At 39.5% G+C, this 12,292-nt stretch overlaps 1 protein-coding gene across 1 annotated transcript in view; it reads right to left on the bottom strand.

Annotated features, from left to right (window-relative positions):
* APPBP2 (amyloid beta precursor protein binding protein 2) overlaps positions 1–11,892 on the bottom strand; it is a 54,243-nt gene extending 42,351 nt beyond the window's left edge. The window contains exon 1 of the mRNA XM_045773151.2: positions 11,463–11,892. Coding sequence (XP_045629107.2) covers positions 11,463–11,600 — 138 coding nt within the window. The 5' untranslated portion in view covers positions 11,601–11,892. The remainder of the gene's footprint in view (positions 1–11,462) is intronic.
* Between the last annotated feature and the right edge of the window lie 400 nt (positions 11,893–12,292).

Raw genomic sequence — 12,292 nt, 5'->3', positions numbered from 1 at the left:
TTCATTACCGATCCGAGGTGAAAATTAGGTGTATCCATGAAGCAGTAGAAAAACAGTAGTATAGGGGCACCTGGGTGGCACAGCGGTTAAGCGTCTGCGTTCGGCTCAGGGCGTGATCCCGGCGTTATGGGATCGAGCCCCACATCAGGCTCCTCTGCTATGAGCCTGCTTCTTCCTCTCCCACTCCCCCTACTTATGTTCCCTCTCTCGCTGGCTGTCTCTATCTCTGTCGAATAAATAAATAAAATCTTTAAAAAAAAAAAAAAAGAAAAACAGTAGTATAGTTCTAAGAAATACATTCTGTCTCTTAAGAAGACTCATTCTGTATTCTAGATAACCAACTTTAAACAATGTTTCCTCTGATTTCAGAATTACATGTTTTTAGAAAAATTAGAAAATATGAAAAAGAATTTATAAAAAAGAAAATTCACACAATTTTACCATCTAGAAAAAAATCACTGTCAACATAATGGCACATTTCTTTTTAGTCCTCTTTCTCTTATTGATTTGTAGGAGTTCTGAGTGTGTTTCATAAACTTCAGTACTCCATCATGTAAGTTAAAAACTTTAACTTCCATTTCACATTTTTAAGTTCCTAAACTTGGTTCCAAAATACATTCTGGGGATTTTAAGTCTACACTGAATATACACCCTTAGAGAAATCTTATCTTTAAAATCGTGAATTTTTCAAACTAGAAACAAAATATGTCTCTTCAACATTTACTGAAAACTTCTGGATTTCTGTACACTTCCTTTTAGATTTACTCCACAGCATTTTTCCTGTTATTATTTTGAGTATATGCTTTCCTATACTGCATACAGAAAAATTTAAGAATTTTAAGGGGTGTCTGGGTGGCTCAACTGGTTAAGCGTCTGCCTTCAGCTCAGGTCATGATCCCAGGGTCCTGGGATCGAGCCCCACAACAGGCTCCCTACTCAGCAGGGAGTTTACTTCTCTCTCTACCCCCTGCTGTGCTCTCTCATGCTCTGTCAAATAAATAAATAAATAAAATCTTTTAAAAATAAATAAATAAAATAAAATAAAATCTTAAAAACAAAAAGAAAAATCAGTCTGGCTTCAGTGGCCAAAAGAAACAACAACAACAAAAAATAATGATACTGATAATAGAAGATACCTTATTGTGGTTCTGATTTTAATTAGAATGCTTTAAATGTTTCACCACTAAGTATTCTTGTTTATATATGTGTATTACCTTTTGATTAGGTATATGTTTATAACGTCAATCTATATTTCTTGTTAAAAGTCTAAAGGGGGGTGCCTGGGTGGCTCAGTCGTTAAGCGTCTGCCTTCAGCTCAGGGCGTGATCCCGGCGTTCTGGGATCGAGCCCCACGTCAGGCTCTTCTGCTGGGAGCCTGCTTCTTCCTCTCCCACTCCCCCTGCTTGTGTTCCCTCTCTCGCTGGCTGTCTCTCTTTCTTTTGAATGAGTAAATAAAATTAAAAAAAAAAAAAAGTCTAAAGGAAGTTAGGTTTTTATATTATGATGATAGTTTTCCTGTCCTATTAATATGGTAAATTATATTAAGATATGCAGATTTGCATTTGTTATTATTTTATCTAGAATTTTTGCCTCACGATTCACAAGTGAGGTTTTCTAGAGATGTTCTTTTTGTTCCTTTTTAGGTTTATATCAGTGTTATACTGACCTCTACTTTTTTTTTTAATTGGAAAGAATTAGGTTGGTTTAGAAAAAATTAAGTATCAGTAGCATCAACTCTTCTCTGAATATACTCAAGAAAGTGCCTCAAGTCAGTGGGAGTTCTTGTTTGTTTGCTGAGGGAGGAGGCAGATGGACAAAAGAAGTTTAATTTCTTAGTTTCTTTCATGGTTTTTAGCCTATTAACTTTTAGTTTGGTCATTTGTATTTTCCTAGAAACATAATTTCAGTAAGGTTTTCAGACAGATTAGCTTCGAATTATATAAGCTCTTCTAAAGAAGCCATTCTACAATTAAAAAAAGCTACTTTCTGGGACGCCTGGGTGGCTTAGTCGGTTAAGCATCCGCTGTCGGCTCAGGTCACGATCTCTGGGCCCTGGGATCAAGCCCTGCATTGGGCTTCCTGCTCAGCAGGGAGTCTCCTTCTCTCTCTCTCCCTCTGCCCCACCCCACTGCTCCTTCTTTCTCAAATAAATAAAATCTTAAAAAAGAAAAAAAAAAAAAAGCTACTTTCCAGAGCTCCTGGGTGGCTCAGTGGGCTGATTTCGCTCAGACTATGATCTCAGGGTTGTGAGGTCGAGCCCCACATGAAGCCCAGCACTGGGCCATACTCAGTGGAGAATCTGCTTGAGATTCTCTACCTCCCCCCCTTGTGCACTCACACACTCTCTAAAACAATCTTTTTTAAAAAGCTACTTTCCCCCTTTCCATTGTATCTGTTTGCTTTTTCTTTTTTCTTAATTTTGAGAATGAGAGCTTTCTCTCATGTTTCTTGATTTGGCTAGCTACTGAATCAACTATTTAATTAGTTGAATTATTTATTTTTTTAATTAAACTACAACTTATTTCTCATTCACACTGACAAATATTTGAGAGTATCAGTTTTTAGGCTATTCTCTTGGCATAATTTTCTGTCCAGGTATCTTAAAAATTCTATTTTACTTCTTTTATATATTAAAATAATACATGGTTATAAAAATCCAAGTATTAAAATAAAACAGAAAGGATATATGTACAAAGTATAAAGCAACTGCAATCCTACCCCTTGAATAAATACCACTAAAATTTTGTGTTCCTCTAGATTCTTTTTTTAATGCACATAGAAACACACACTTATAGGGGCGCCTGGGTGGCTCTGAGTCTGTGGAGCATCTGACTCTTGATCTCAGGTCCTGATCTCAAGGTCATGAGTTCAAGCTCTGCACTGGGCATAGAGCCTACTTAAAAAAAACAAACAACATACACATATATTCCCCTACATAAAAAACAAAAACAAAGAGGACTATGTTATACATACTACTTTGTAGCAAGCTTTTTATTCTCCCAACTAGATGTGCCCTGGCATCTTTACCCCAGTATATACAGCACCCTCGTTCTTTATAACCGCAGTACAATATTCCATTCCTGTTTGATTAGCATATGGTTTGTATCCAATTTTTGCCATCATAAACGATATTGTAGTGAACATCCCTGAACAGAACTTTCTCCACACTCCACAAGCATTCCTGTAGGAAAAAAAAGTCTCTAAATAGTACTGTGGTTAAAGGGTATGAGTGATTTCAATCTTTAAACCTCAACAGTAAGTGAAGATGGATGTTGTATTTTTAAAATCTTTTTACTGAAATAAACAGAGAACACACAACTCATATTTAAAATATAACACTCAATAAATTTTCACAAAGTAAAAACACATATAACCAACATCCAGATCAGGAAACAGAATATTATCAGAATTTCAGACACCTCCCTTTGTGCCGTGTAATCACTATCCTCTAAGGGTAACCTCTCCTGACTTCCAACACTTTTGATTAATTTTGCACATTTCTTTTTAAAATTTTTTTTAAGATTTTATTTATTTATTTGACAGAGAGACAGAGAGAGAACACAAGTAGGCAGAGTGACAGGCAGAGGGAGAGGGAGAAGCAGGCTCTCAGCCGAGCAGGGAGCCCAAGGCAGGGCTCAATCCCAGGACCCTGGGATCATGACCCAAGCCAAAGGAAGACACCCAACCGAGCCACCCAGGCACTGCGTTTTTGTACATTTTTTAAAAAAAGATTTATTTATTTGAGAGAGAGAAAGAGCGTGTATGCATGGGGGGGAGGTAGAGGGAGATGGAGAGCCTGATGCGGGCCTGATCCCAAGACCCTGAGATCATGACCTGAACTGGAATCAAGAGTCAGACGCTTAACCGACCAAGCCATCCAGGGATCCCGTGTTTCTGTACACTGTATAAACGGAATCATACACAATATACCCACAGTTTCCAAATTGCACCAAGGGTGCCTGGGGAACAGCAAGGAACTTTAATTTTGAGAGAAATGATACCCAACATCTGTATTAAACCATACCAACTACTAGATTGCTATATTCTTTTCAGTGATGTCTAATCTTTGTTAATAAGCTGCGTTTTCAGTGGTTGATATAATAATAAGTAACGTATAAAAGTCAACATGGAACAGGGGCGCCTGGGCGGCTCAACTGGTTAACTGTCTGACTTCAGCTAAGGTCATCATCTCAGGTCCTGGGATCAAGTCCCATGTTGGGTTCCGTACCCAGTGGGGAGTCTGCTTGTCCCTCTGCCCTTCCCCCCTAGCCCCATACTCTCTCTCTAAAATAAATAAATAAAACCTTTAAAAAAATTCATTGTGGAACAGAAAATGACAGTGGTGGGTGTCCAATGGATTCCAAGATTTGAGAAATTGTACACTGCTGAACATACATATCCCAATAATAAGTAATTGTGTTATGGGGTGCCTGGGTGGCTCAGTTGGTTAAGCGTCTGCCTTGGGCTAGGCAGGGTCATGATCCACGAGTCCTGGGATCGAGCTCCATGTCCGGCTTCCCGCTCAGCAGAGAGTCTGCTGCTCCCTCTCCCTCTGCCCCTCCCTACCACCCGTGCTCTCAATCTCTAATAATTAAAATCTTAAAAAAAAGTAAGTAATTGTGTTTAACAATAAAATAAAAATACTATTTTTTCTTTCAATTTCTGTGCATTATTTTTTTAATGGCTCTTAAGTTGTTAGGACACATTATTAGGTTGTTTGTATCTACTACTTAATAAATAGAACTGTTAGGTATTTCTTTTGGCCTAGGAGTGCCATGAACCAACTGCTGGGAAGGGAGAAAGTCTGGGAGCCTTTGGTGTATACTCCTGTCACTGGATTCTTATTCTCAATATCACTTGTGAGATTCATTCATGTTGTGTCAAGCAGTTGCAGTTCATTCATTTTTTTTTTTTTTTTTTTTAAGTAGGCTCTAAACCCAACCTGGGGCTTGATCTCATAACCCTGAGATCATGATCTGAGTCAAAATCAATAGTCGGGACGTTTAACTGACTGAGCCACCCAGGCGCCCCCAGTTTGCTTTCTATATTTAAGAGTCTTTTTTGTTTTGAAATTTTTAAAACATTTTATGTATGTATGTATGTATGTATGTATTTGAGAGATGGTGGGAAGAGAGGGACAAGCAGACTTTGCAGTGAGCCCAACATCGGGCTGATCCCAGAACCCTGAGAGCATGACCTGAGCCAAAATCAAGAGTTGGAGACTTAAGCGACTGAGCTACCCAGGTGCCCCCATTTTGAACGTTCTTAAGTGCACATTTCTTGAAGTGGAATTACTGTGTTACAGGGTATGTACATGCTTGGTTTTAGTAGACAATGCTAATTTTCCAAAACAGTTCATCGATTTACTCTCCCACTAACAATGTTTGAGTTCTGTTTCCTCCATGTCCTTACTAACATTTTTTTTCATTTAGTTATTCTGAGGAATGCAATGTAAGACAGCAATTTCCCTGAAGACAAAATGAGGTTGAGTCCCTTTTCAAAAGTTTGATTGGTCCTTTAAATATACTCTTTTCAGATGCCTACTCAAGTTCTTTTCCCATTAAAAAAAAAAAGAGGGTTATTTTTCATTTCCTTAGTATTAGTTCTTTAGATGCAGGATGAGTCCTTCATTAGACATATGTCCTGCAAGTATCTTTTCCCACTTCTACCACTCTGTGCTTGGCTCTTCACTTTCTCAATGGTATCTTTTCATGAATAGATGTTCTCGATCTTAATATAGTCCAATTTATCAAACTATCTTTATAATTAGGCCATTTTCTATACTATTAAATAAATCTTTGCTGACATAGTGAAAACTGTTTTCCTAAAAAACTGTTTTTCACATGTAGGTCAGCAAACCATCCAAAAATGATTACCATGTATGGTATAAGGTAAGGTCATACTATTTTTCCTCCAAATGGATACCTATTTGACCAATACCATTAACTTGACTTTCCTTTCCCTACTATACCACTGTGTCACTTGTATCATAAGTCAGGTGACAGTATATGTATCAGTCTGTTTCTGGAATGTTTTACTCCACTGGTCTATTTGTCTTATCCATGTGCCAATACCATATTATTTTAATTGCACTGGCTTGATATTTGGTAATGTGAGTTGTTCAGATTTTCTTCCTTCTTCCTCATGACTGCCTTGGCTTGATTCTCCATTTCAGTTGAGCATTTTTTTATGTTTACTGGCCTTTCATATCTTCCCCTTCTATGAGCTATCTGTCAGGTCTTCTGGAAATGAGTTGGTTACTCTTTACATACTGATTAGTATTAGATCTTTCTGTATTAGAAAATACACCCCTTATCTGTCAAATATTGTCATTTCCATCGTCTTTTAAAAAATGCTTATAATTTTTCCCCTATTTTTTAAATGTACTTAAAAGTATCAATTTCTTTTTTTTGTTCTAGGTTTTGGTTTCATGCTTAGAAAAGCCTTCCCCATGCCAAGATGACATTACAATGTTGGCCGTTGTAACAGAGGACTTCGACTGTTACATTACTTATTTTTATAATGTTTGACATTTTTTAAATTTGTAAAGTACTTTAGTAATTTTTAAAAGATTTTATTTATTTATTTGACAGAGCGCGTGTGCACGTGTGAGCAGGGGAAGGGGCAAAGGGAGAAGCAGACTCCCCACTGAGCAGGGAGCCCAATGCTGGACTCAATCCCAGGACTCCTAGATCATGACCTGAGCCAAAGGCAACCTCTTAACTGCCTGAGCCACCCAGGCGCCCTTAATAATTTTTTTAAAGAAGAAATTTCAGTCATTTCCCACTACAAGATACTGATCCAATAATTTATTGATACTTTTCTAAAAGATTTTATTTATTTATTTGAGAGGGGGTGGGGAGGAGTAGAGGGAGAGGGAGAAGGACAAGCAGACTCTCTGAGCTGTGCTTACAACTCCACACCGGGCTTGATCTCATGACCCTGAGATCATGACCTGAGCCAAAATCAAGAGCTGGATGCTTAACCCACTTAAGCCACCCAGGCACCCCTATTCTGAAACTTTTATGATTTCATTTGCCATATTAAATCTTTTTTTGTTGTTGTTTTTAAACACTTTATCCATTTATTTTATACAGAGAGTGAGTGAGAGAGAAAGTGGGGAGAAAGGCAGAGGGAAAGGGAGAGAGAGAGAATCTTAATCAGACTCCATACCAAGCATAGAGCCCAGTACAGGGCTTGATCCCACAATCCTGAGATCATAACCTGAGCTGAAAGGAAGAGTCGAATGCTTAACAGACAGCCACCCAGGTGTCCCAGTCATATTTAAATCTTTAATTCACCTGGAAGTCATTTGAATACATAGTGAGTGGAGGCCTTTTTTCCCCCCCAAATAGCCAGTTGCCCAAGGTATTTTTAGATATTTCCCCCATTTAATTTACAGCATTGTCTCATAGCTTTATCATTTAACAAATTCTTTAATATGCTTTGTTTTCTATCTAGACTGCTTACTATGTTCTATAATTTATCTCTCTGTTGTTCTTGTGCCAAATCTACACTGTTTTAAAATATGTAGCTTTCTAATACACTTTATTATCTTATAACACACATCTCTCCTAAGTATTGTGCAAATTCAAAATTTCTTTGACTCATTTATTCTCATACAGTCAAGTCCCCCAGACGAACTTCATACTTAATCACTTTCTTATACCAATAAAGTTCTGAGTACCTGATTCATATATCAGATAAATTCACAGCTTAAACTGAGATGAGCTAACATTATTTATAACATATTACCTTACCATCCAGAGATACATGGTACGGTGGGCTATTTATGGTCTTTTATACCCCTCCCCCATAGTTTTAGTTCTCAATTTATTAATCCCAAGAGCTCTTTATATGAAAAGATTATTAACTCTTTGGCTGTCAAATATGTTGCAAGAATTTGTTTTCAATTTGTTAACAATTAAAAGATTATCAGAATATTAGTTCAGGCATTATATAGCTATACAACAGAAATACACGTAGAAAAAGTCAGGCATTAATGGTTTTCAGCATAAGACTTACAATTATAATAAAAGCCAAAATCGCTAAGGTTAAGACTGAAAATAATAAATAGAACACATTATGGAAACACTTCACCTACCGAAAACTTAACTCTATGACCAATTTTGTAATTGGAATAGGACACAAAATAGACCATTCGGCAGTTTAAAAGATCATAAACCTCATTCTTTAAAAAACCCAGCCCTTCACTATATTGTTTTCACTTGGTATACAATTCTATGATTCTATTTATCTTTCCATTTCTATGCCTAAATGATTGAGCACCCTTGGTTAAAAGCTATTCAGATTCAAAGACAGTATTTTGTAACATATGGATTTTTACTGAACCATCTATACCACCTGTCATTTTTTAAAATTTTATTTTTTCCACCTGTCATTTTTTTAAAAAACGATTTATTTATTTGAGAGAGAGACAGCGCATGGGGTGGGGGCACAGGGGCAGAGGGAGAGGGAAAGAATAGACTCCCTGGTGACCACAGAGCCTGATGCCAGGCTGGATCTCACCACCCTGAGATCATGACCTGAGTTGAAATCAAGATTCAGACACTTAACTGACTGAGCCACCCAGGCACTCCCCACCCATCATTTTTTAAAACACATTTTTAGTGAACTTCCCTTCCCATATACATCAGCAGCCATTTCCAACTTCAGTTTAGCCTTCCTACATAGAAGCCACCACTCTTATCTCTTACTCTCAGCAGATGATCTTACCATTCACAACAACCATTCTTTGCAAACTTAACTATTCTGATACTGTATGCCCCCAGCTCCTTCCATCTGATCTCAGAGAAACAAGTATTCTTTCCCCAACTTCAATTTAAGACCAATACCTTAATTTACGCACTGTGAGGGAAGAGGCAAGACTAATTCTCCTGTTCAGGGACTCTGCTTTGTAATTCATTTCCCACCACACTTGTACAATTAAACTCTCATTCCATTTTGGTTTCTGCCATTCGGCCAATAAATATATTCTAATGTCTTCCATTCTTTAAAAAAAAAAAATCCCTTTACATTTTACCCTCTCTATATATCAACACCTCTCTCCTTTCCCTTCCTTAAGGAGAAGTCAGCATGCCTACTCCACCTCCCATTCATTCCATAACCCCATCTCCTAACGCTTTATGACTGTGCCTTTGCTTAACACAGTGACACTGGACTGTAACAATCAAGAGGAATGGGGTATTTTTTGGTTCCACAAATATTATAATTTTGTCTGTGACTATGCCTATTGATGGAAGTTGGGACTGCTGAAGGAATCTGATTATGACTTTCTCCTTGGTTCTAAATTGGATAAAATTCGGAACTTGTAAACAGCCTCTTAAAATGTTCACAAATTGGGCAGGGGATGAGTACCTTATACTCATATGCATTAAAAGGCTTAAAAAGTATTTATATTTATGTACTGATACCGTTTTTTAAGGAAAAGTTCCTTCTTCTATTTCCATCAAAGATTCAAGACCAGGAATTAGTTCTATAAATGTCTTTCATCAATTACCTCAAAATGCAAAATCTTCTCAAGCAAGAAAGCAAAGAACACACGAACTAAATACTAAGTATTAGACCTTGACTAAATTACTTTATCACCTTTAACACAAGGTAATGCCTTACTCTCTAGTTTAATTGTGAGAATTAAACAAGACAACACGTGTAAAAGCACTTAACACAGTTCCAGGCACATGTTAAATATCTTTCTTCACTTTATAGCACAATGCCACACTCTGAACATAGAACTATTTAGAAGTGTACCAAAAAGAAGCAATATTAAAACTCTGTGAGCTACGTGAAACAGAAAATGCGGCAAAATCACCATCTCTTGGTACTAATAACAATCTTCAAATGAAAGGTTCAATTAGGAGCAAAAGTTACTAGAAGATGGTCAAGTATGCACTGAGGGAATTCAAGCAGTAACTGTACTGTGCTTGAATCTCCAATTATTTCCTCTTAGGAGTGTAAAAGATTACATAAGATTTAATATAATGGACAGAGTAAGCATACAGACAAAGCCGTAGTTTCCCAGGCTAAGAAAGACAAATTTAAACTCACACTACCTTGGGAGGGATGAATCTTAAATATACAAATTTTCCTTAGATACATACAAAAGTAATCAATTTATCAAAGGGATTTGGGATGAAGGGAGGTTTTCTCTACCCTGGGGCTAAGTAATAAAATGAATAACCAAAATAAATCTTCTCCAAATATTTATGGGGGAAAAAAACCATTTGAATTGTTAGAATTGGTGTAATGCAGCTGGATTTAGCAGAATGTAGCAACTCAGCTGCTTTCTGAAAAAATATTCTGGGGTGGAGAAAGTGGGCAATCCTCCCACTAAAACAACTGCCATAAAACACCATACATATGTAAGAACATACACATCTGTTAAATATCAGTTTACGCTGTGTTCTAGCCAAGTTACTAATCAAGAGGAAGTATTTAAGATCTAAAAAATAAATCATACTCCACTTCTGGTCACATTTTGCCCGGGTGGCTACTGGAGAGTTATCCACCCCGATTCAAGGCAATGAGGACTGAATAATGAGTCCACTGTTCACATTCAAATGTAGGGGGGAGAGGAAAAGGGAGGCTCCGAGTCCATAAAGTTCTCCTCCCTCTCCAAACACTGCAAAAACTGTCCACGTCTAAGACACTTACCCTTGAAACTCCTTGGAAGACTTTTTGTTCAGATTTCTGAGGGGGAGCTATTTAGGAATGCTGCAAGATCGCAACTTTCAAATATATGAAAATAATTTAAATCCTAAAGTATTTTTTCTTTCAGCAAAGAGCTCCCCCTTTTCTTTCAAATAGTTTATCACCACTCACATATTAACAAAATCCCCAATTCAACCCCAAGTATAAACAAAAACCAAAGCTTTAAAGAATATGCGAATAAAGCACACAACTACTTCCAGTAAATCCTCAACTCCCTCTCGATTAGGACGAGAAAAGAGAAACGAAGAACACGAAGCAGAAAAAAAATATACTTGGGAAGAGGGGCGGCAAGAGAATAAAGTAGGAAGGGGGGATAAGAGCAGAGCAAAAAGTTCAGCTGATGCTGACACTTAATCTGGGTAAGAAAGGGCAGAAAATATCCTGAAGGCACAGGCTAGAAGCGAAGGACTGAGTGGGACAGGGGTGCAAGAGAGGAAGTCCACGCAAAAGGCCTACCCAAGGTGGGGGGGGGCGCACAGTGCAGGAGGGAACACCAAAAAACGGGGAGAGACTCATTAGGAAGAGATACCAATCAAGGCCCAAGAGCTTTAGAGTCAGAGGATACGGAGACAGTATTCCTATACTGGCAACCCCGAGACCGCACCAGATGTCTCGGGAAGCGATCCTGCTACGAGGGGTGAGGGGTTAACTGCGGGGGTTCGCAGACGTGGAAGGGGGTGCGGCCCCAGGGGTTGCGGCAGGGGAGCGAAGAGCAGGCCCACTGCCCATACCTTGTAGTAAACATCGAACTGGATGTTCTCGGGCAAGGAGCGGATGTCTCGGCGGGAGCGGATGTAGTTGTCCACGACAGCGGAGATGGCGGTGTTATACAGAGTCTCTGGGATCCACTCTAGTTCCACGGCCGCCATCTTCCTTCCCTCCTCCTCCGCCTCCTCCGCCTCCTCCTCCCGAAGGCCCCCGCCTCCCTCCGTAGCGAACTCCTCTGCGGCCCCGGAGGATTCGGACGGGCGGCAGCAGCCGCGCGGGCACAGGGCAGAAGCGCACGGACGCCCTGGCTCCTCCGGTGCGAGCTGTAGGGTAGCAGCGGCGCACGCAGGCCCGGGTAAACAGCGGGGCACGGAGCCAGATAGAGCCAAGCCCAGGCCTCACATTCCGGGTTTGAGAGAAACCCGGGTTCCGTCCCAGCGCGGAGCTCTGCAGGGGCGGGGCTGCGTGTGCGGCGTCATGACGTCAGCGCACGCCGGCGCGCCGGAGGGAAGGAATGCGGCAGGCGGAAAACTTGGGAAGAAAAGGGCTGTGATCCTTTCCGCGGAGAATGTACTTTCTGAGGGGGCCCGAGTTGGTGGATGGGGTGGCCTTTTTAAACTGAGACGAATAACCCTCTCCTGTGCCGAATTACGCGGGCGCATCAGTCCCTTCAGCAAATCCTGCCTCGAGAGTTCTTAGGCATGGACCTTTTTGAGGCTCGGGTAAAAGTTTGGATTCTTGCCTTACGGAAATGCGCATTATCAGCACATTGAAAATTATGCATTCAGGGAATTCACATGGGTCTAGACACCATTCTTTAGACTCTGGTCCCTAAAGCAAGTTAGGAACCTTC

Source organism: Ursus americanus, chromosome 23 (genome assembly GCF_024610735.1).
Source record: "Ursus americanus isolate L20-20 chromosome 23, mUrsAme1.1.p, whole genome shotgun sequence".
Classification (NCBI taxonomy): Eukaryota; Metazoa; Chordata; class Mammalia; order Carnivora; family Ursidae; genus Ursus; species Ursus americanus.
The sequence above is the reverse complement of the archived record's forward strand: the minus strand, read 5'-3'. Positions and strand labels throughout refer to the sequence as shown.